This window comes from Bombina bombina, chromosome 6, assembly GCF_027579735.1.
Source record: "Bombina bombina isolate aBomBom1 chromosome 6, aBomBom1.pri, whole genome shotgun sequence".
In the NCBI taxonomy this organism is placed as follows: domain Eukaryota; kingdom Metazoa; phylum Chordata; class Amphibia; order Anura; family Bombinatoridae; genus Bombina; species Bombina bombina.
The window spans coordinates 769,552,610-769,577,917 of record NC_069504.1 but is presented as its reverse complement, the minus strand read 5'-3'; the positions used below and the strand labels follow the sequence as shown (position 1 = coordinate 769,577,917).

Genomic DNA, 25,308 nt, shown 5'->3' with positions numbered 1-25,308 from the left:
ATGTTCTTATGAAGAGGGTGCTCTTCTTGGCATCTTTTTTAACTATTAAAATATATGTCATGTATATTAAATGGACAGTGCAACATTAGAAGGAAGGAGTCTGTGTCAGGAAGTTATATTTCCCTCCAAGTAAGAAGACGTGAAACGTGATTGGTTAGGATATAGTTTTATAGTATAGTGTAGATATTTTAGGATTGGTTATGGTAATGAGGTTTACATACGCGGAAAAAAAAAATAGTATCTGACACATTCATTGGCTTATTTAGAATTTAAGTGGTGCCAGGCCTATTTTATTCTACCCTTCTTGTAGTTTTAACTTTTTCCTCCTGATGGCTTCTTTTGATTATTCCTAATCCTCTGAACACTCATAGTGTAAGTAGGATGCCATGTGTACTAAAGTGTAACATTTGAGGAAAGAAGTCTGTGTCGGGAAGTTATATCACCCTCCAATTAAGAAGATGTGAAACGCGTTGTTAGGATACAGTTTTATAGTACATCTTAGATATTTCAGGAATGTCTAAGGTAATGGGGTTTTAGACACATTTATTGGCTTCTAGCTTTAACTTTTTCCTCTTACTGACTCCTTTTGATTCAATCTAATATAATTATTCCTAATTGTCTGAACACTCACAGTGTAAGTAGTATGCCATAAAGACTAAGCTAGTCTCATAGGTTTTTAATTTGTGACTTATTTTTTAGTCGAATAACATACCAATGGGAATCATAGTATGATGCAAATGAATAATAAGCAACATATGAAAAAATTAAAATTAAAAACAAAACAAATTTAAAAAAATTAAACTTAAAAATGAAAATAAAATAAAACAAAAATACTATTTCTTAAACACATCATTGTTATACTTAGTTTTCTTTGACAACCTGGCTGAGACTCCCTGAGCTAGGATGTAAGATTGTATGTATGAAATAACTAATAGGAATGAACTAATATTATACATTTCTTCAATACATTTAATGTAGTCCTGATTATTCATTTCATTGTACCTTGCATTGTATTCAAATATTACTTTTATTTATTTCATAGACTTGTAATACAATTCTATGAGAATTAAATTTCCAATTTTCTTTTCAGTTTCAACATTCAAAACAGAGAAGTAAGTTTTGTTTCTGCATTTCATATTATATCCAGCTTGTAGTTTAAAAGAGATCATTCTAAATAGAAAAATATATTTTTAATAGCATTTATAGATCAATTTGCTTGACTGTTTAAATATTAATTTTAAAACATTCATAGACATAGTTGATCATTCATAGACATGCTGATATCTTAAGGGCAGAACATATACATAAAGATCTACAAGGATAAATATGTAAAAAGTTGTTGATATAACTTAAGTGCCATAATAATCTATTCATATATATCGTTTTACTTAATTGAGTTGATAAGGAGATAAAGGTAATATCTAAAATACATAGTGCCTAAAGTGTAGCAAAAATTAACTGGTGTTAAGAGCCAATGCCTTGTTAGTAATTTACCTATTGCTATCTTAAGTATACGTTTGTCACATGCCTCATCATATCTCTGGAACCATGTTCTTTTACATATACTTCCAGAATGAGCATAAAGGCTAAAATAATTGATTTACCTACTGTAAATGATATGAAAACAGCCACCACTAAGAGCCAGTATGGAGTCATTGGTGGTGGCTTGTATGCACATTTAGCACACCATTATTATATATTTTAATGGATGCATTTTCGCAACTGCATGTGTATTTAAATAGTGGTGGCTGTTTTCATATCATTTACAGTAGGTAAATCAATTATTTTAGCCTTTATGCTCATTCTGGAAGTATATGTAAAAGAACATGGTTCCAGAGATATGATGAGGCATGTGACAAACGTATACTTAAGATAGCAATAGGTAAATTACTAACAAGGCATTGGCTCTTAACACCAGTTAATTTTTGCTACACTTTGGGCTCGATTTATCATCCACAGGCAGACAGAGGAATACATATTGGCCCCTGTCCGTCTGGGTTCTCCTGAAGAGGGCAGCAATCCACTGCCCATTTTTTCCATTGCACACAAGAGCTCCTGTCCGTTCATGTGCAACCCCACCCCCTGCACAGCCAATCACGCACGGACAGGAGCTGTCAACGGGGAGATTAAAGTTCTCCACCTAAGAGGTGGAGAACAGGGCAGGGAAGAAGCGGTCTGATGGCCGCTGCTTGATAAATCCTGCGCGAACCTGCAGTCAAAGGGGAGACAAGGGGTTGATAAATCGAGCCCAATATAGTTTCTCTTCTTATGTTCATTAGAAGTCAATGGGCTAGATACATTGATGCTTATGTCGTTATCTAGGGGAAACACTTTGAAAGTGAGATCATGTCCAAAACTTCCTTGAGCATTGTTTTACCTGTGTTCTACAGATCCATTAGTGAGTGTTCCTGACACTAAAATCTATAGTTAGGGCGTAATAATCTTGCGTATAAAACAAAAAGCAGGTAAAGCAAATACAATAAAATCTTCGGAAACACGTCTGGGTAGATAGAATAAGAGGTAACACTGAGACTCTAGACACAAAACGAGGGTCTGACTGTGGGCATTTTACAATTTTCAAGTTGTAATGTTGCAGAGTTTTTGATTTTTTAATTAGTTTCACAAATGGGACTTATTAAATCTGAGAAGAGTTTAACATAAGGAGACAAATAATAATTTAATATTAATGACACTTTAAGAGATATTTACCCCTAAAATGTATTAAAAATCAATGCAATGTCGATTTCTTTTTTAAAATGTTGCCCACTTTTTCTTTAATTTACCTCTAATTGTATTTTCTTGTTTTTTCTACTGCCATCAGACAGTTTTGAGTGCTATGGTTTACATGATCACATGACATGCTACACAGTGTGATCACTCTTAAATAACAGAACTCTGCAAATTTTAATAACAACATTACCAATTGAAAATTGTACCATGAATTTATATTATTGTGAAGATCTTTTGCAGTATAGTACTTAAAGGGCCATGAAACCAAAATGTTTATTTCATGATTTAGATAGAATAAACAATTTTAAACAACTTTCTAATGTACTTATATTCTATTTGCTTCATTCTTTTGTTTCCTTTGTAGAAGGAAAAGCAATGCAATACTGAGAGGTAGCTAAACACATTGGGTGAACAAATGACAAGAGGCATATATGTGCAGCCACCAATTAGCAGCTAGCTCACAGTAATGCATTGCTGCATCTAGCAACATATGCTTTTCAACAAAAAATACAATAAGACGGAAGCAAATAAGATAATAAAAGGAAACATTTAAGTTATTTTGGTTTCATGTCCCTTTAATACTTGTAGAGATATATTGTGCTTATATAAAAAAAAATAGTTTATTGTAAATTTAAGGAAAGAAACATGAGAAGAGTAAACCTTTTGGTTTTGTTATGAATAGATTGTAAAAAGAATCAAAAGAATGATATAAAGAGAATACTACTGCAAAAGCCTTGCAATATTATAGTTCTATAGACAATAGCATTAGTTTTAAAGGGATAGGAAAGTCAAAATTAAACTTGCATGATTTATATAAAGCAGGTCATTTTAAGACACTTTTAAATTCACTTCTATTTTCAAATGTATTTCGTTCTCTTGGTATCCCTTTGTTAAAAACAGAATATGCACATATCCTAAACTAGTGGGAGCTAGTTGCTGATTGGTGCTTGCACATATTTGTATCTTGTGATTGGCTAACTAGATGTATTCATCTAGCTGCCAGTATTGCAGTGCTGTTCCTTCAGTAAAGGATAACAAGAGAATTAAGCACATTTGAAGAAGTAAATTGGAAAGTTGTTTAAAATTGTATGTGCTATCCAAATCATGAAAGAAAATGGTGAGGTTGCCTGTCCCTTTAAGAATAGAACATTGTCATGTATGATATCTAAACAATATAGCTTGATTCATACAGTAGGCATCAGATAGAGAAAATCATTGAGACTAATATTTGATCTGACCTGTTAGAATTATTTTATATGGATAGTTCTTGGAGCCAATATTTGGAAGTCAGTAGTATGAGTGATTATTTATTTAAAAGATTTGTACAATGAAGTTTTTATATATATATATATATATATATATATATATATATATATATATATATATATATATATATATATATATATATCTTTATTGGAGTCAAAGTGAAACAGAACTGAGACAACGTTTTAAGTTAAAAAGATTAAGACATGATTAAGGGCTTTTTGAGCTTGAGATGTTCTCTCAGTTCTGTTTCACCCTGTCCCTAACAAAGAAATAAAAGATATCATTTGATTCCCTGCGGATGTATTTTCATGTTTCTGGTATTTTATAATGAAGCCATAATATTTACATAAACCTGGAAGATCAAGTGAAAGCAATAGGTTCACAAAAGTGAAATTTAGAGTTTAGGAAAAAATCCATACAAGCCTTTGTCTTGAAAAGTACAAGTCGATGGAGAAATAACTGATCTGTGGTATGAAAAACTGCAGATTCGCTAAGTAGGATGACAATAGAATATTGTCCTGACGCCCTGTGATGTTAAAAGGCGGAGGTGGTTCGATTTAAAGTTGACTATTGTTTCAACACAAAGAGCCATAGGGCACTGGATTGAGTAGGTGTAAGAGAATATGCATCATAGTTAAAAATATCATAAAAGAAGAATAGCATTTATGAAGAATTATTGGTAACGGCAAGTCAAATGGAGGGTGATACTTTAGTATTTTTGTGAGACAAAGACAGTTATTTTTGGCTCATGGAAAACATGAATGATTTCATAAATTAATTCAGACAGAATTACTATTGTCTAATTAGAATCTTAATTGGAATTCATTATTACAGGAGCATTATTATTTATGGAAATAACTTGTTGAAGAGGTATTGGAATAATTTGTTATATATAAATTGAACTATTAATCAAATGAGAATTTTAATACATTTTAAAAATGTATGTTTTGTTTTAGCTTGGCTAAAAGATAGACTTACATACTAAAAAAAAGCAATAAAGATTATCTAAGTTCAATTCAAATATAAATTCAACCTCTACTTACAATTTAAAGGGAATGTAGCCAGGTGAATCTAATTACAAATTATAAAAACTGAGCTAGTATGGTGAACTATAAAAAGTTTAATGTAATATAACTTTTCTAACGCAAATATCTAACAGCTTCTTCAAAGGCTGGTAGTCAAGTGATCTTGCTCTCAAGAAATGTTAATATCTCATTAAACATTTAAAAATGTACCATTGGTTAGGGCCGTATACCTTATTATATATAACTTTGCTCAGCACAGGGGTATTCTTTTCAAAGGAGTTATGAGTTTAACCCATTTGAAGTGACCTTAATAATGTAAGATGGTATTATTTAGATATGTGAGGACAGTTAAGTTCTATAATTAACATTTGGTAGCTTTAGAAGATCTTAGAATTAAAACATAGTTAAAAGATTAATGGATAAAAGGATATTATCCCCATAATGGTTTCTATTTTAAAATGTGTGGCATTTTGTTATAAAGAGAGCATATATATATATATATATATATATATATATATATATGACAAAATATTCTATTACTTAACCATTTTTTAATTCATTAGGTTGGATGGATGCCAAATAAATGTACTCATAATGCACCACAGCAGGTTTCTTACAATTGCATTACATTATCTGGCTTTTCAGCTAGGTCCCCATTAACTTACTTAGTTTGCAGGATTCTAGATTGACCAGCGACAAAGTTTCTCAGGGATATATCCAATGTCCCCTGCTGCATGATGTCAGATTTTCTTTCTATCATCTACAGAGTTATTACGGCAAAGACATATGAATGTTATGTATATTACTTACACCGTAGGTCAGATTGGTATGGGGACAGATTTACTGATATATCACATATCTCTTGCAGAAAGGAAATACTTCCTAAAAAAGAATTAGCTGATTCTATGGTAGGTTTTGTTTTAGTTGTAGGTAACAATAGAGTATATATGCTAAGGCAAACGTCAAAGAAGGACAAAGGGATACAAACATATGGGGACAATATATGGAGAATGACAAAGGCAAGATTAGTAGACAGCCTGTAGTTGTAAACAGCTTCCATGGACAAGAGTCACATAATTGAGAAAGAGATCTCTTGGGATGTAGCAGAAAGTTCTAATATAGAGATGGCTGCCAGTGTTGAACAATACTTATCTATTACAATGGCTCCAATTTCTTGTGGAAGAGTCAAATAGGGTTAGGGGTAGGAAGCATACAGTTCTTGGAAGATAACTGGTTTCATTGTGCTTATTACAGTGTATAAGAAGGAGATAGCTTAGAAGGAACAATATGAAAGAATAGCATTAAATGGCAAAGCGCAGAAGGAATGCTGGGTATATTTGGTGCCTAGTGGCTAAAACTAAGTGGGATATCAGTAGAAGGTTCTCTCATCTGATTCTTTCTTTTAATCTTCTTACCCCTGTCATAACCCTTCACTCCCCCCAGACTCATCTTCCTAAAAATCACAGGGTAATTATAGGGGGTGTAGAGAGACTACATAGCTCACCAAAATCTTCTTTCTCTCTCCCTCCCTTCTTACCCTTGTCTTTCTCCCTTGCCTCATCTCCTTTCCCTTTTTTATGACATTTGTGTTCTTCTCACATTTATTTATTTACATTGCAAATTCATATCACTCTCCCCAACATCACGTCTCCTCTTAAACATTCTTGTTCAAAAATCTACATTTCTCTTATTTTGCATCCATTGAATTAATTCCTTATTTTCTTACTTCAACTCATTTAATTTTTACTTTGATGTAACCCAATTTCTCATTCATTTTTACCATATATTTTTTGTTTATTTCCTTAAATTACATTATTACCTCTTCACTTGTATTTGAAACACTTTTTTGTTTTAATCACTATATTTTCTTCCTTACATCTCAACCCCTCATACTCTCCTGCGCTCCCTACCCATCCTTTCCCTCTGACTCCCTCCCACTGTTTCCCTTCCCTGCAGTTTTCGTATGTCCGGGTACTCTGCAGGAAATCCTGGAGCCCACTTCTACCCATGAATCAGACCACCAGTCAGGGGCATGGTGCCGAGATCCCCTGCAAGCTGGTGAGCGCCTTTATGTTATGCCATGGATCCCTTATCGTACAGACACATTGACAGAGTATGCCACATGGGAGGACTATGCTGCTGGGCGTCACACCACCACTTACCGTCTACCCAGTCGAGTAGATGGGACAGGCTTTGTGGTGTATGATGGGGCAGCCTTCTATAACAAGGAGCGTACTCGCAACATTGTTAAATATGATCTACGGACAAGGATCAAGAGTGGGGAAGCCATTATATCTACAGCAAATTACCATGACACGTCTCCATATCGATGGGGTGGTAAGACTGACATTGACCTTGCTGTGGATGAAAATGGGCTCTGGGTAATCTATGCAACAGAAGCCAACAGTGGTAGGCTGGTGGTTAGCCAGCTCAACCCATACACACTGCGTTTTGAAGGCACATGGGAGACCACATATGATAAACGATCTGCATCTAATGCTTTTATGGCATGTGGAGTCCTTTATGTTCTGAGATCAGTGTATGTGGATGATGACAGTGAATCAGCAGGAAACAGGCTGGAGTATGCTTTTAACACACACCGTAATAGGGAGGAACCACTGGGGACAGCTGGTGCCATAGGACTTGACTTTCCTAATCCTTATCAGTATGTATCATCTGTGGACTACAACCCTAGGGATGGGCAACTCTATGTTTGGAACAACTATTTTCTTGTGCGTTATGCATTGAGGTTTGGCCCACCAGACCCAGCAGAAGGTAAGATGGAAAAAAAAGACTTTATCTCTGAGATGATAGAAGATGGATGTGAAAATGGATATATACTGAAATAGATTTGAAAAAATAAATAAACTTAGTAAAGTAGAGTAGAAGGAAAAATGTATGGTGAGAGAACAGGAGGGGTCCATTAGTGAAAAGCACAACTATGCTAATAATAAAAACAATGAGTAACAGTAAAGAAAAAGCTAGAGATAACATAATATAATTCAAGAAATTCACATCCATAACCTTGTATAACAAGATAAACAGCTCACAAGGTAAAATTTGTCATTCTAAAATTCTTTGAGGGACCTCACAGTACTGACTACACTTCTTAGATCATCTGACAAGAGTGGAGAGCTTTCAATAACCAGACCAGAGTGGAGAGCTTTAGATCATCTGACCAGAGTGGAGAGCTTTAGACCATCTGACCAGAGTGGAGAGCTTTAGATCATCTGACCAGAGTGGAGAACTTTAGATCACCAGAGTGGAGAGCTTTAGATCACCAGAGTGAAGAGCTTTAGATCATCTGACCAGAGTGGAGAGCTTTAGATCATCAGACCAGAGTGGAGAACTTTAGATCATCAGACCAGAGTGGAGAGCTTTAGATCATCAGACCAGAGTGGAGAGCTTTAGATCACCAGAGTGGAGAGCTTTAAATCATCTGACCAGAATGGAGAGCTTTAGATCATCTGACCAGAATGGAGAGCTTTAGATCATCAGACCAGAGTGGAGAGCTTTAGATCATCAGACCAGAGCGGAGAGCTTTAGATCATCAGACCAGAGTGGAGAGCTTTAGATCATCAGACCAGAGTGGAGAGCTTTAGATCATCAGACTAGAGTGGAGAGCTTTAGATCATCAGACTAGAGTGGAGAGCTTTAGATCATCTGACCGGAGTGGAGAGCTTTAGATCATCTGACCGGAGTGGAGAGCTTTAGATCATCTGACCAGAGTGGAGAGCTTTAGATCATCTGACCAGAGTGGAGAGCTTTAGATCATCAGACCAGAGTGGAGAGCTTTAGATCATCAGACCAGAGTGGAGAGCTTTAGATCATCTGACCAGAGTGGAGAGCTTTAGATCATCAGACCGGAGTGGATCACTTTAGATTATCAGACCAGAGTGGAGAGCTTTAGATCACCAGAGTGGAGAGCTTTAGATCACCAGAGTGGAGAGCTTTAGATCATCTGACCAGAATGGAGAGCTTTAGATCATCAGACCAGAGTGGAGAGCTTTAGATCATCAGACTAGAGTGGAGAGCTTTAGATCATCAGACTAGAGTGGAGAGCTTTAGATCATCTGACCGTAGTGGAGAGCTTTAGATCATCTGACCAGAGTAGAGAGCTTTAGATAATCAGACCGGAGTGGATCACTTTAGATTATCAGACCAGAGTGGAGAGCTTTAGATCACCAGAGTGGAGAGCTTTAGATAACCAGAGTGGAGAGCTTTAGATCATCTGACCAGAATGGAGAGCTTTAAATCATTAGACCAGAGTGGAGAGTTTTAAATCATCTGACCAGAGTGGAAAACTTTAGATCATCAGACTAGAGTGGAGAGCTTTAGATCATCAGACTAGAGTGGAGAGCTTTAGATCATCAGACCAGAGTTGAGCACTTTAGATTATCAGACCAGAGTGGAGAGTTTTAGATTATCAGACCAGAGTGGAGAGCTTTAGATCACCAGAGTGGAGAACTTTAGATCATCTGACCAGAATGGAGAGCTTTAGATCATCAGACCAGAGTGGAGAGCTTTAGATCATCAGACCAGAGTGGAGAGCTTTAGATCATCAGACCAGAATAGAGAGCATTAGATTATCAGACCAGAGTGGAGAGCTTTAGATCACCAGAGTGGAGAGCTTTAAATCATCTGACCAGAATGGAGAGCTTTAGATCATCAGACCAGAGTGGAGAGCTTTAGATCATCAGACCAGAGTGGAGAGCTTTAGATCATCAGACCAGAGTGGAGAGCTTTAGATAATCAGACCAGAATAGAGAGCTTTAGATCATCAGACCAGAGTGGAGAGCTTTAGATCATCAGACCAGAATAGAGAGCTTCAGATTATCAGACCAGTGTGGAGAGATTTAGATCATTGGGCCTTCTGAGAGGAATGATTACTTATAGAGAAGGAAAGTAGATCAGAGAGGAACAGTGAAGGAAGAGCATAGTGGAAAGTAAAGTGCTATATTATCTGTCTACTTTTTTAGATTTACCTACAATGTTAATTGTATTTCTATAAATCTTTTTGGTGCTCTTACATGCATTTTTATGAATGACTTCTGTTCACTAATTTATTCTTCTTTTCAAACAAACTTGTATATACTTTCTGTCTCCAACTACTTGTTACTTCCTTAGGTCCACCTACACCAACCCCATCGGTAGTTACGGCTACTCTACCCCCACCTCCAATGACTGTCACTACTCCTGCCTCAGCCACCACCACTGTCCGCAGGCCTCCCCTAACCACTCATCCTGTGGGGGCAATAAATCAAGTTGGACATGATCCCCCTACTCCAGGGACACGTCGCCCTCCTCCATCCAACCAGCATTCTCATCCAGAACTGTTTTGCCCCCCTCGGGAGGAAAGGAGAGTCCAGTGGCCAGCTACACAGCAAGGCATGCTGGTTGAGAGACCATGTCCTAAGGGAACACGAGGTGAGAGAAATAGATTGTAAAGTTTGATATTTCATATATACTGACTAATTAATCACACATTCATGCGTACCCTGTAATTTATATAAACCTCATATTTTACACACTGTAAAGCCAACTGCCTGTTAACACAATTTATATATTATACTTTTTATAATTCACAATGAAATGTTTTATTTAATTTATTAATTATTTAATTAAGTAATTACTTAAAACAACATAGCAATATACATTATATTTTCAGGTTTTTCTGTAAAATACTTATGAAACTTTTGCAAGGGATATGAAAGTCAAAATTAAACATTCTTAGTTCAGATAGAACACACAATTTTAAAAGACATTTTAATGACTTTTAAACACTGTTAAACACATAGTTACATGCACGCAGTAGTGAAATAACAAACTGCTGTAACACATTACAGCATTTTATTTTTGCATGTTTATGTCCCTTAAAGTATAGTGGAAAGTTAACAGATGCTGAAGAATTTTACCCAGTGATTAATTAGATTAGATCATATGCTCATTTACACCTGTCCTCACCACAACAAACACATTTCTAGTGGTCTAACCCTAAACTGCTCTTGGTTTGCAAACCCTTGCTAAGTGCATTAAATAAATGACAGTTAAATCATTTTACATAGCTCTCTTCTATACAGTTTGTTTGCAATGCAGTACTGAGAAATGCTTCTCTAATGACCCTTTAACAAAGTTATAATTTTCAGAATTAACCCCTTAAGGATCGTGATGTACCCTGTACGTCGCTAGTCATTAAAGGGATTGTCTGTTTGTAATAGCATGGGTCTTGCCACGAGCGGCAAGACCATGCTATTACACTCTCCCCCCAGCTGGCTTCCTAAAAATAGCAACCCTCATAGAAAGACCAGCAACGTACCCATTATGGGGTTAAAGGGACATGAAACCCAATATTTTTCTTTTATGGTTCAGATAGTGAATACAATAAAAAAAAATCCAATTTATTTCTATTATCAAATTTACTTCGTTCTCATATTATTCTTTGTTGAAAAAATATCTAGATAGGTAGTGTGCGCATGCCTGAAAGCACTATATGACAGGAAATGGTGCTGCCATCTAGTGCTCTTGCTAGTGTATAAGATTGCTGCAAAACTGCTGCAATATAGTACTGCAGGCACGTGCACACTCCTGAACTTGCCTTCTTGCTTTTCAACAAAGGATAACAAAAAACAAAGACAATTTGATAATAGTAAAAGTACATTTGAAAGTTGTTTAAAATTGTATGTTCTATCTGAATCATGAAAGAAAATTTGGGGTTTTATGTCCCTTTAATGGAATCAATTTTTAGTTTTATAATTCTACTTTATTTCAGTGTAAAGCAAAATCTAAATACTGGAAATCTATATTCACACACTTAATATTGAATATACACATTTATTTATAGAATCTGTATACATTGCTTACATATTTAATTAATGTGCTATTATAAATACAAGAATAACAAGGTTAAACAACTTTCTTATTTATATTTTTAAATGTTTTGTTCTTTGGTACCCTTTGTTGAAGAATAAACCTAGGTAGGCTTCTAGGACCTTAGGAGAATTCACGTTTCTGTAGCATCCTATGACAGTATTCTATAACATAGCTATAATGGGACTTGTGCAACCGCAAAAAATGTGGTTGTTCTGAATCTTTTTGAAGGAATATTCTGAAAAATTCGTTTTTCAGAATATTTGTCTGCTGCACAATTCTGTATTTGTTTAGTTTTAAACTAAACAAATACGGAGAGGGTAGATTTATCAATGTGCGGGCGGACATGATCCGCTCTAGTGAAGTGCTTGTTCAATGCTGCCCCCTGCACATTCGCGGCCAATCGGCCTCTAGCAGGGGGTGTCAATCAACACGTTCGTATCCGATCAGGGCTGATTGCTGTCTGCTGCCTCAGAGGTAGCGTACGAGTTAAAGGGACAGTCAAGTATAAATTAAACTTTCATTATTCAGATAGGACTTTTAATTTTAATTGACTTTCCAATTTACTTTTATCATCAAATTTGCTTTTTTCTCTTGGTATTCTTAGTTTAAACTAAACATAGGTAGGCTCATATGCTAATTTCTAAGCCTTTGAGGGCTGCCTCTTATCACATTCTTTTTAAATCTCTTTTCAACACAAAGTGACAGAAAGTACACGTGGGCTATATAGATAACACTGTGTTCAGGCACAGAAAGTTATTTAAGATCTAGCACAATACAATGCTAAATTTAAGACAATCGATAATAAACAGTCACAGTCATGTGATCAGGGGGCTGGAAGAAGGTTCCTAGATACAAGGTAATCACAAAGGTAAAAAGTACATTAATATAACTGTGTTGGTTATGCAAAACTGGGGAATGAGTAATAAAGGGATTATCTACCTTTTAAAACAATAACAATTCTATGGTTGACTGTCCCTTTAAGGAGCAGCAGTCTTATAACCGCTGCTTTTTAACTCCCGATTCCAATTAGCAGCTTGATGGGTTGACAAATCGACCCCTGAATATTCAGGGGGAAATTTACATTTGTTTCCATTAAACAAATTTAAATGTTTTTTTGCTAGAGGTCAAAAAATTTACCAATATCCTTATACTTACCGCTAGCGCGCTGGAGAGCTGTGTTAATCCCGTTCCTTCTTCACAGAGCCCTGGGCGTGCACTAATAGGACACTTGGAGAGTCATTCTCCTTTAGCGCAGGCTTTGTGATCCACTGCGCAAAACTTCCTATTAGTGCAGCACCCCAGCTCTGTGAAGAGGTGATGGCATTAACGCGGCTCTAAAGTGCCCTAGGGGTAAGTATTTAACCCCTAAAGGTAATTTAAAGATACAGTCGACTCCAGAATTTTTATTGTTTAAAAAGATAGATAATCCCTTTATTACCCAATCCCCAATTTTGCATAACAAACAAGGTTATATTAATATACTTTTTACTTGATTTTAGCCAATCAGTGCTGACTCATTCGTAACTCCACAGGAGTGAGCACAATGTTATCGATATGACTCATATAAACTAGCACTATTTTGCTGTGAAAAGCTAATAAGATGTACTTAGATAATGGCGGCCTTCAGGGGTTTAGAAACAGGCAGAAATTTAGAATTTTAAAGGCTATAAAGTATATTAATATAACAATGTTGGTTGTGCAAAGCTGGGGAATGGGTAGTAAAGGCGTTATATCTTTTTAAACAATAGAAATGTTGGAGTAGACTGTTTCTTTAAAGGAAACTAATAAACACTTATACATTTCCTCAGTATTTCTTCGTCTTCTTTAAATTTAGTTGGTGCATTCATTTCGTGAAAATGAAATGAATAACTGTGTTTTTGGTACGAATTCACAAATGTACAATAAACATTGTTTCATACATCGCTGCCGAATGAATTAAGACACGTGCTCGCTCCTCAGCTCGTCTAGGAGTACTTTTAAACAAAAGATACTAAGAGAACTAAACAAAATTGATAATAGAAGTCAATTGGAATTTTGTTTAAAATGTTTACCTCTATCCAATCCAGTTACCTTTAATTTTAACTTTACTGTTCCTTTAAATAAACAGACAAATTAGTTGAATGTTTCTATTCTGTTATAAAGTTTAAAGGGACATTAAACACTAAATAAATGCTAGACAGAATGATGCATTCTAATAAAAGATTAGTCTGAAATAACATGTAGATGTATTTCTTAGCTTCATTAGCTGTTTACATATTGACAAAATAAGTGTAAAGTTTTAGTGTCTTTAAAACAATGGGAGCTGCCATGTTGTAACTTAGGTTACCTTCTCTGCTGTGGCCAATAAGGGACAGTTATCAATAGGTCACTAGAGTGTGCAGCCAATGGCTGTGCGGAATATAACAGTATTCAGCAATTCAATTTATATCAGGAACTGAAAAGCTCACAATTTCCGAATGGAATTACAGAAAAAGGGGACAAAAAAATAATGAAAATATAGTGTAGAGTAAGTTTTTTTCTAATATTTACGATTTATCATTTTATACTACCATATTAAAGTGTTTAATGTCCCTTTAAAATATATTAGAATAATTCTAAGCATTTCCTCTTTATTCTTGATTTGCCGTCATGTATTTCCAACTAAAATATTTCTGTGAAGCTTTTTCCAGTATGATTTTTGATTTCTATGCAATTAGAGAGCACATGCACATACCAATTATGTATATTCTACATTTAATTTTCACTTATTCTACTTAAATGGACACTGAACCCAAATTTTTTCTTTCATGATTCAGATAGAGCATGCAATTTTAAGCAACTTTCTAATTTACTCCTACTATCATTTTTTCTTCGTTCTCTTGCTATCTTTATTCGAAATAGAAGGCATCTAAGCTATTTGTTTAGTTCAGTACCCTGGAAAGCACTTGTTCATTGGTGGATGAATTTATCCACCAATCAGCAAGACCAACCCAGGTTGTTCACCAAAAATGGGCCGGCATTTAAACTTACATTCTTGCATTTCAAGTAAAGATACCAAGAGAATGAAGAAGATTTGATAATAGGAGTAAATTAGAAAGTTGCTGAAAATTGCATGCTCTATCTGAATCCCGAAATAAAAAATTTGGGTTCAGTGTCCCTTTAAATGCCATAATACCATTTATACATTTTTTTTTAAATAATCTAGGTTATCAATCCAAATAATGAATTATATGGTGTGTTATATTTGATCCACTTTCCCATATCATATAATGTTTTTGTCAGAACCATGGAATTTAGAAGCATATTTTCTGCAACTACCTCTCAGCACACCCCCTGCACTGCTTGATTTTGTTACATTAGAAAAAACACAATGTTCCACTGCCACCCCCATATGCATTACATACATTTATTTGCCACATGACTCAGAAATGCATTTGACAGCTGATGTTGAGGCAGAATTTGAAGGGACATAAAACCCCACAAATTGATTATGGCTAGATTACAAGCGAAGTGCTAATTTAATGCGCGCCCGTAAACGGGCAAATTTGCAATTTTTTGGGGGTGCGTGCGATATATAACCAGCCATTACAAGTGGCTGGTTATTGCTGCCTAGAGCTCGCGGTAGTAATCAGCACTTATAAACTTAACCAGAGATCAGATCTCTAGTTAATTTTATAAATGGCCCCAAAATCAAGTGTAATATACTTTATAAAAAAATAAAGATAGCAGCGCCTTTAGTTTTTAATAAAGTAACTGCACTTAGCAGTTTTTGGGGGCTAAAGTTGGCGGCTATAGGGTGTTGGAAACCAAACGGCACTGAAAAGTGCCTTTAAATGTTTATACAGTGAGGGGAAAAATGATTGGACCGCCTGCTGATTTTGTACGTTTGCCCACTGATAAAGAAATGATCAGTCTATTATTTTCATGGTAGGTTTATTTAAACAGTGAGAGACAGAATAACAACAACAAAATCCAGAAAAATACATTTTAAAAAAGTTATACTTTGATTTGCATTTTAATGAGTGAAATAAGTATTTGATCCCCTATCAATCAGCAAGATTTCTGGCTCCCAAGTGTCTTTTATACAGGTAAGGAGCTGAGATTAGGAGCACTCTCTTAAAGGGAGTGCTGCTAATCTCAGCTTGTTACCTGTATATAAGACACCTGTCCACAGAAGCAATCAATCAATACGATTCCAAACTCTCCACCATACCCAAGACAAAAGAGCTGTCCATGGATGTTAGGGACAATATTGTAGACCATCGCCAAGCAGCTTGGTGAGAAGGTGACAACAGTTGGTGCGATTATGCGCAAATAGAAGAAACATATAATAACTGTCAATCTCCCTTGGTCTGGGGCTCCATGCAAGATCTCACCTCGTGGAGTTTCAATGATCATGAGAACGGTGAGAAATCAGCCCAGAACTACACGGGAGGATCTTGTCAATGATCTCAAGGCAGCTAGGACCATAGTCACCAAGAAAACAAGGGGTAACACACTCCTGCAATCCTGCAGCGCCGCCAAGGTCCCCCTGCTCAAGAAAGCACATGTACAGGCCCGTCTGAAGTTTGCCAATGGACATCTGAATGATTCAGAGGAGAACTGGATGAAAGTGTTGTGGTCAGATGAGACCAAAATCGAGCTCTTTGGTATCAACTCAACTCGTCGTGTTTAGAGGAGGATTAACGCTGCCTATGACTCTAAAAACACCATACCCACCGTGAAACATGGAGGTGGAAACATTATGCTTTGGGGGTGTTTTTCTGCTAAGGGGACAGGACAACTTCGCTGCATCAAAGGGACAATGGATGGGGCCATGTACCGTGAAATCTTGGGTGTGAACCTCCTTCCTTTATCCAGGGCATTGAAAATGAGTCATGTATGTGCATTCCAGCATGACAATGACCCAAAACACACAGCCAAGGCAACAAAGGAGTGGCTCAAGAAGAAGCACACTAGCCAGTCTCCAGACCTTAATCCCATAGGAAATCTGTGGAGAGAGCTGAAGGTTCGAGTTGCCAAAGTCAGCCTCCAAACCTTAATGACTTGGAGAGGATCTGCAAAGAGGAGTGGGGCAAAATCCCTCCTGAGATGTGTGCAAACCTGGTGGCCAACTACAAGAAACGTCTGACCTCTGTGATTGCCAACAAGGCTTTTGCCACCAAGTACAGTCATGTTTTGCAAAGGGATCAAATACTTATTTCACTCATTAAAATGCAAATCAATTTATAACTTTTTTGAAATGCGTTTTTTCTGGATTTTTTTGTTGTTCTGACTCTCGCTGCTCAAATAAACCTACCATTACAATTATCTCTGATGAAGCGCATGTACGCATGCGTGAAACGCGTCAGATAGGAGCTTACCTGTGCCTTGTTTGAAGCCTGTTCTTCAATAAAACCTTTTTGATCAACTCCGAGACTCAGCGTTCTCCTTTCCTCATTGCATTAAAATTATAGACTGATCATTTCTTTGTCAGTGGGCTAACGTACAAAATCAGCAGGGGATCAAATCATTTTTTCCCTTACTGTATACATATATACTTATTTGTTAACTTGTGTTTATATAGATTAACACATAAATATATAGGTGTATAAGCATATACGTATATATTTACAATTTGCTGCCCATCGTTGCACGACTTACCCCCTTCGCTGCACTAGTTCTCATGTCGTGTCTCACTGCATGAGAACAAGACTCCCATTGGAGTCTATGGAAGCAAGGTCACGTTCACAGTGCGGCTAACTTGTAATACCAGTCGCTGGTATTACTCAGTAGAGCACAAATATTGCTTTCGCGAAACCGCTATTTTGCGCTCTACTTGTAATCTAGCCCATTATCTTTAAAATAGAACATTTTAAGCAACTTTCCAGTTTACTTCTATTATCAATTTTGCTTTGTTTTCTTGCTATTCTTTGTTGAAAAGCATACCTAGGTAGGCTCATGAGCAGCAATGCAGTACTCGGAGCTAGCTGCTGATTATGACTGCACTTATATGCCTGTTGTCATAAGGTCACCCAATCTATCCAGTTATCTCCCAGTAGTACAATGCTGCACCTTCAATAAAGGATATCAAGAGAATAAAGCAAATCTGATAATAGAAATTAACTGAAAAGTTGTTTAAAATTGTTCTGTCTGAATCATGAAAGAATAATCCTTTCCCTTTAGCCCTATTTTTTGCAACTGGCTGTTATATATAGGTTTTGGGCTTTCTGCAATAAGCAATGCCACATGACGATAAATTGCAGCTATATTTTATATGAAGACTATATTTTGTTTTTGTGAACATAAAATCTCCTTGATAGTCATTCAAGTGAAAAAAAAAAAAACCTGTGTGATCAGTTATTTGAAAACTAATTGTCATACTTCCCAAATCACATGCGTTTATTAAGCTCACACATTCACTAATTCACAGACTTCTTGCTAATTCATGGACACTTGCTAATTCCCACATAAAAGCACACGTTTTATTTCACATATATTCACTAATTTATTCATATCTGCTAATAATATACTCACATTAATCATTTGAAAATGTGTTCAGATATATAAAATAATGAGTCTATTTAATCATTTTAAAATGTGTGCAGATAAATAAAATGATGAGTCTATTTAAAAATTAAAGGGACATTGGCAACATTGTAAAGGGGAGACAATTTTACAGTACAAAGACTAATTTTACCTGCTGTGGTATATTATGTATCCTTTACTTTTTATTTTGTCTTGCAAAATAGTTACTTTTGTCTGTTGGAACCACCACCTGGTGAGAAAATGTTAAAGGGACAGTCTAGGCCAAAATAAACTTTCATGATTCAGATAGTGCATGTAATTTTAAACAATTTTCCAATTTACTTTTATCACCAATTTTGCTTTGTTCGCTTGGTATTCTTAGTTGAAAGCTTAACCTAGGAGGTTCATATGCTAATTTCTTAGACCTTGAAGGCCACCTCTTTTCAGAATGCATTTTAACAGTTTTTCACCACTAGAGGGTGTTAGTTCACGTGTTTCATATAGATAACACTGTGCTCGTGCACGTGAAGTTATCTGGGAGCAGGCACTGATTGGCTAAACTGCAAGTCTGTCAAAAGAACTGAAATAAAGGAGCAGTTTGCAGAGGCTTAGATACAACATAATGACAGAGGTTAAAAGTATATTAATATAACTGTGTTGGTTGTGCAAAACTGGGGAATGGGTAATAAAGGGATTATCTTTTAAAACAATAAAAATTCTGGTGTAGACTGTCCCTTTAATACTGCAGTATGCTCTATAGAAAAGATGTGTAAACAAGAATCAGCGGCAGAAATTGACACCCAGTTGGTGGTTGGAGAGATGCCAGCCTATTTAGGGCTAGATTACAAGTGAAGCACTTTTTAACTCTCCTGCTCAAGCGTTAATTGCGCTATAAGCTCGTATTATGAGTTAAAAGTAAACTGATTTCGCTCTCACGCGCTAACCTGACGCATAAAAAGACGAACTTAAAATATCGTGCACGCAATAACCTTTTCTTCCATAGAAGTCAATAGAGGAAAAAAGTGGGGAAAAAACCTACTCGCGCAAACACAATCGCATATTCTCAAGTGCGCTAACCCGACATAAAAATACGAATGTTTCACATTCCCATAGAAGAAGATATTCTATTTATTAATAAATACATATTTCTACATATATCTGATGGCATTTTAATACAATGGGATATATTTATCAAGCTCTGTGTTTGGCTCGCCAGAAACACAAGTTATGAAGTAGCGGTCTTAAGACCGCTGCTCCATAACCTGTCCGCCTACTCTGAGGCGGTGGACAGACATCGGCGAAAATCAACCTGATCCAATACGATCGGGTTGATTGACACCCCTTGCTGGTGGCCGTGAATCTGCAGGGGGCGGTATTGCACCAGCAGTTCACAAGAACTGCTGGTGCAATGATAAATGCCGACAGCGTATGCTGTCGACATTTATCGATGTGTGGCGGACATCATCCGCAATATCGGATCATGTCCGCTCGCACATTAATAAATATATATATATTGATACCGATATAGGTAGCCCTCAGTTTACGCCGGGGTTAGGTTCCAGAAGGAATGGTTGTAAATCGAGATAGGTTCCAGGCCCCTCTCAAAATTGTCATAAGTAACACCTAATACATTATTTTTAAAGCTTTGAAATGAAGACTTTAAATGCTAAACAGCATTATAAACCTAATAAAATAATCACACAACACAGAATATAAAATTAATCTAAGTTAAATGAACAAAAACATTTGCTAAACAGCATTATAAACCTAATAAAATAATCACACAACACAGACTTCACTTGCATTTTTCTGAAAACAGTTATTTTTATGCATTCCAATCTGGACTGATTTATAGACAGGAAGATCTTGTTCCTTTGAAATCTGCTCGATAGCTCAGGTCTGGTTAAACTGATTAATTTCAACTTGCTTGGCTTTGCTGCAAACAAGCGGACAACTTCACCTACTGGCTATTTTTATAAATGCACTGCTTCTCAATGCTTTTCAATAGCAGTCACATGACTGGAAAAAAAGGTTGTTATTCTGAAACGGTGTAAATTGAACCGTTGTAAAATGAGGGCCACCTGTGTGTATATATATATATATATATATATATATATATATATATACAAACACACATGATTATATATAGGTATAGAACAATAGAAATATACAAATATGTATAGGAATATCTATTTATAAATACATAGAACAAATTCTGCTATGAGCAGAACATTGGAATTAACATTGGAATGAATAAATATGCTTTTACATGCTTTCAATTACTTAACTCCAAAGGGTTCCAATGCACACATATATATATATATATTTATTTATGTGTTTATATGTGTATATTTGCCTGTAAATACAGAGACTTATATATACATAAATATACACATATATATTAAGATATTTATTTACACATACGTATATATATTTAGACATGTATATGCATGTATCTCTCTTTTTTATCTTCTAACTGAGACCTCATATCTTTGAGCCTTTATAACTTTTTTGTGCAATTTTTTTTGGAATATTTTTTTATTAAATAGTTTTATTATGAATGTAACTGTACTTTGTAATGTATTTTTGATGTGTTTTGTGAGACTTTTTTGTTTCGCAAAACAGTTAACCGGAGCTCTGAGGTCACGATAACCCAATGTGCGTTAACTTCATTTGTGCTCAAGAGATTGCGTTTACTTTCAGCCGCAATAAGCCTTGTTTTTTTAAGCGTCTTTCATGCCAAAATATAGATAATAAGGTAGATTTATCAAACCCCGAGCGGACATGATTCGCTATAGACATTGCACAAGCATTTTACAAGAAATGCTTGTGCAATGCCGCCTCTGCACATTTGCGGCCAATCGGCCGCTGGCAGGGGGTGTCAATCATCCCGATCGTATCTGATCGGGTGATTACAATCCGCCATCTAAAAGGACTGTTGCTTCTTAACTCCTGTTTCCGGCGAACCAGAAGGCTGTACTATCTTTCTGAGGGTACTGTGTATTCATAAGTACTAAAAGACATAAAACCCAAACATTTTCTTTCATGATTTAGACAGAACATATAATTTTAAACAACTTTCCAATTTACTATTATTTAATTTGCTTCCTTCTCTTGTTATCCTTTGCTAAAAGGTTTATCTAGTTAAGCTCAGGAACAGCAAAGAACCTAGGTTCTAGCTGCTGATTGGTGGCTGCATATCTATCTATATATATGTATATATATATATATAAATTGGAAAGTTGTTTAAAATTGTATGTTCTACCTAAATCATGAAAGGAAAATTTGGGGTTTCATGTCCCTTTAATAACTATAAAAAAAAACTACCTTTAGGTTACATATATGAACTGTAATACAACATGTAAATATTGTCTAAATTACATAAGATTTTGTTATTTACACTTGGTTCCATTGCTCTATTTTAAAAATGGAAATATTCCAAAACCCAAACTATTCCGAAATCCAAACCTTTTCCAGTCCCAAGCAGTTTGGATAAAGGGTTTTCTACCTGTATTTTATTTTCTGTATACACTGTATTAATAAAACATAAATCAATTGCTGTTTTTTTTATAATACATTTTAGCATGACCGCTGCTTCTTAACTCATATTTCCGGCAGACTGCTGCATTAGCATCATCATAAATTGGCCCCATGGTCTTAAAGGGACATGAAACCCAAACATTTTCTTTCATGATTCAGATAGAGAATACCATTTTAAACAATTTTCCAATTTACTTCTATTATTTAATTTGCTTCCTTCTCGTGTTATCATTTGCTGAAAGGTTTATCTAGGCAAGTTCATGAGCAGCAGAGAATCTAGGTTCTAGCTGTTAATTGGTGGATGCATATTTATATTGAATGTGATTGGCTCACACATGTGTTCAGTTAGAAACTAGTAGTGCATTGCTGCTCCTTCAACAAATGATACCAAGAGAATGAAACATATTAGATAATAGAAGTAAATTAGAAAATTGTTTAAAATTGTATTCTCTATCTGAATCATGAAAGAAAGATTTTGGGTTTCATGTACCTTTAACTAAGGTTAAATGTATTATAAAATAAATGCAAAATAGATCATATTTTCTAATGTCGTACAATGAAATACTCCTATGTACTGTTTATAAAATTGATTTTTAATGACTTTAATATTCCTTTCACTTTTTAGTTAGATAAACTTTACTGATCTGATGGTCAGTATCAGCTATGAAATCTGTTTCTATAATCACTTATTTAAAACTGATTTGTGTTGGTAAGTCCTGTGCATACAAAGTAATTAATAAGTATTAGTCGAATAATTTAACAACTAATTACATTCCAGAGTATATTAAGACATCACGAAACAAAACAAAAAAATGTTAACTAATCATCTACTTCTTCATAGGTATTGCTTCATTCCTCTGTCTACCAAATTTGGGAGTATGGAATCCACGGGGGCCAGACCTGAGTAACTGCACCTCTCCGTGGGTTAGCCAAGTTGCTCAAAAGGTAAGAGGGAAGCTGGAACTAGAGTTACTGTAGGTTTGGAAGGGGGAGACTGAAATAGACGGTGTACACTGCTAAAGGTCCATTTAGAAATCATCATGTGATCCTCATGGTGTAGTTTAACATAATTGGTTTAGGAGTCCAATTGAAGCAATGAAAACTAGCGATGATACTAAAGGTCCTAGCATTCTACAAATGTATTGTAACCGCATCCCCAGAGATATCCTCTGAAAGCCTAATTAAAGAGACATGAAACCCAATTTATTTATTTCATGATTCAGACAGACCATACAATATAAAAAAAAAACTGCTGCTGCAGACATGTGCACACGCCTTAACTTATCTCTCTGCTTTTCAACAAAGGATAACAAGAGAAGGAAGAAAATTTGATAATATAAGTACATTTAAAAATTGCTTAAAGGGACATCAAACCCACATTTTTTTTTCATGATTCAGATAGAACATACCATTTTAAACAACATTACAATTAACTTCTATTATCTAATTTGCTTCATTTTTTAGATATGCTTTTTAAAGAAGTAGCAATGCACATGGATGAGCCAATCACACAAGGAATCTATGTGCAGCCACCAATCAGCAGCTACCGAGCCTATTTAAATATGCTATTCAACCAATTATATCATGAGAAGGAAGCAAATTCAATAAAAAGAGTACATTTGAAAGTTGTTTAAAATTGTATTCTCTACCTGAATCAAAGAAGAAAAAAATGTGGGTTTCATGTCCCTTTAAAATTGTATTCTCTATCTGAATTATGAAATAACATTTTGGGGTTTTATGTACCTTTAAGGAAGTATTATATAATACAAGCTCTAACATCATGTTAATAGCTTATATACATTTCTATCTTACTAAATAACAGAGCTGTAGGATTTTTTGGGCTTTATATCATGAAGAATACTATCTACTATGTTGTTTGATTGTATTGAGAATACATATAGTAACTAATATGTATTTAATAAAGTAATTATAATAATTAACGTAATTGTTCTTGCATGCTCTGATGAGGCGGACTGAGATTGCCACAATACAACCCGATCGAGTTCGATCGGGTTGATTCACAACCCCCTGCTGGCATAAGAGCTGCTGGTGCAATGCTGAATACGGAGAGCGTATCGCTCTCCGCATTCAGCGATGTCTGTCGGACCTGATCTGCACTGTCGGATCAGGTCCGACAGACCTTTGATAAATAGGCCTCTATATGTAAAGATTTTCATATCAATAAAACTGTAAAATGTGCTTTCTTCTAACCTCCCCCATTCTCCGCCATTCATTATGTCCTTCATTTATGTCACCGCTAAAACCCTTCTATTTTTCCTTTTCTTCTATAGTTTGAGTTACCTCCTTCTTTCCTTTTTCATATCCTCACTCTTTTTTTGTTTAAAAAACAAAACAAAAACTGGTTTAGCCTTTTTAATTGTTAGAATAACGCAGTGTGCACATGCATTGGTGCATACACGTGCTGATTGGTGAGTAAACTAAAACAAAAATAACAATATAAAGCACCACTAACTGCAAATAAAAAAGGGGAGGTTAATGTACACTTAACATGTACATATAGATTAATACGAACAAATATAAATTGTAAGATCTCAGTAAGAAATATAATACACCATAAAAATACAACTCAATACGGATATGTATCTCAGTCAATTCATCACGTGCACTTGTTTTAAGAGTATCTGTTGCTCCACTGTTCTTATGTGCTGGTCACACACAAAAGAAAAAGAGTGCAGGCTGCTCTAAATGTAGTATTAAAAACACCAATATAATATGCCATGTAAATCCTCACAAACAAAACCTCACAACAAATGAGGTGTCGATTAAACACAATACAGTGTAAGGGGTACCATCCGTGGCGTTCCAACCGTTCTCCTCCAATCCCGGATATAGCTGTTGTGGAGTATCCAGCTTATGGGGCCGAATTATCACGCTCCGAAAGGCTGAAGGCTCACCGCAAACAAATCTGCAGGGGGCGGTAATGCACAAGCAGTTCTGGTGAACTGCTTGTGCAATGATAAATGCCGATTGCATATGCTGTCGGCATTTATCGATGTGCAGCAGACATGATAAGGCTACATCGTATCATGTCCGCTCGCACTTTGATAAACCCACTCCATCCTTGATGTGTTTGGTACCACGTTGTATAAGTTATCAAATGCAGAGCTTGTAAGAACAATCCTACCAAGCAAAATAACTGAAACCCAGAGCCAGTGTTCTGTCGAGATTTGTTACCTCGATGTACGCATCCTCACAATTATGTAATCGCACTCCACATGTTTGAAAATAATGTGTGGAATGCGATTACATAATTACAAGCATGTGCACATTTTTGGGTAGCAAATTTCTACGGTTAAGAAAATGTAGCCCCACACACAAGCGCATGCGCTGTAATGTGGTAGCAAATTTCGACGCAGAGATGAATCTGATG

General features: G+C 35.7%; 1 protein-coding gene across 5 annotated transcripts in view; it reads left to right on the top strand.

Annotated features, from left to right (window-relative positions):
- ADGRL1 (adhesion G protein-coupled receptor L1) overlaps window positions 1–25,308 on the top strand; it is a 491,322-nt gene that overhangs the window by 388,974 nt on the left and 77,040 nt on the right. For 4 of the 5 annotated variants that reach the window (XM_053718062.1, XM_053718063.1, XM_053718060.1 and 1 more), the window contains exons 5-7: window positions 6,978–7,796; window positions 10,149–10,448; window positions 22,759–22,862. In XM_053718062.1, coding sequence (XP_053574037.1) covers window positions 6,978–7,796; window positions 10,149–10,448; window positions 22,759–22,862 — 1,223 coding nt within the window. The remainder of the gene's footprint in view (window positions 1–6,977; window positions 7,797–10,148; window positions 10,449–22,758; window positions 22,863–25,308) is intronic. The other variant, XM_053718064.1, reaches the window with a different exon arrangement.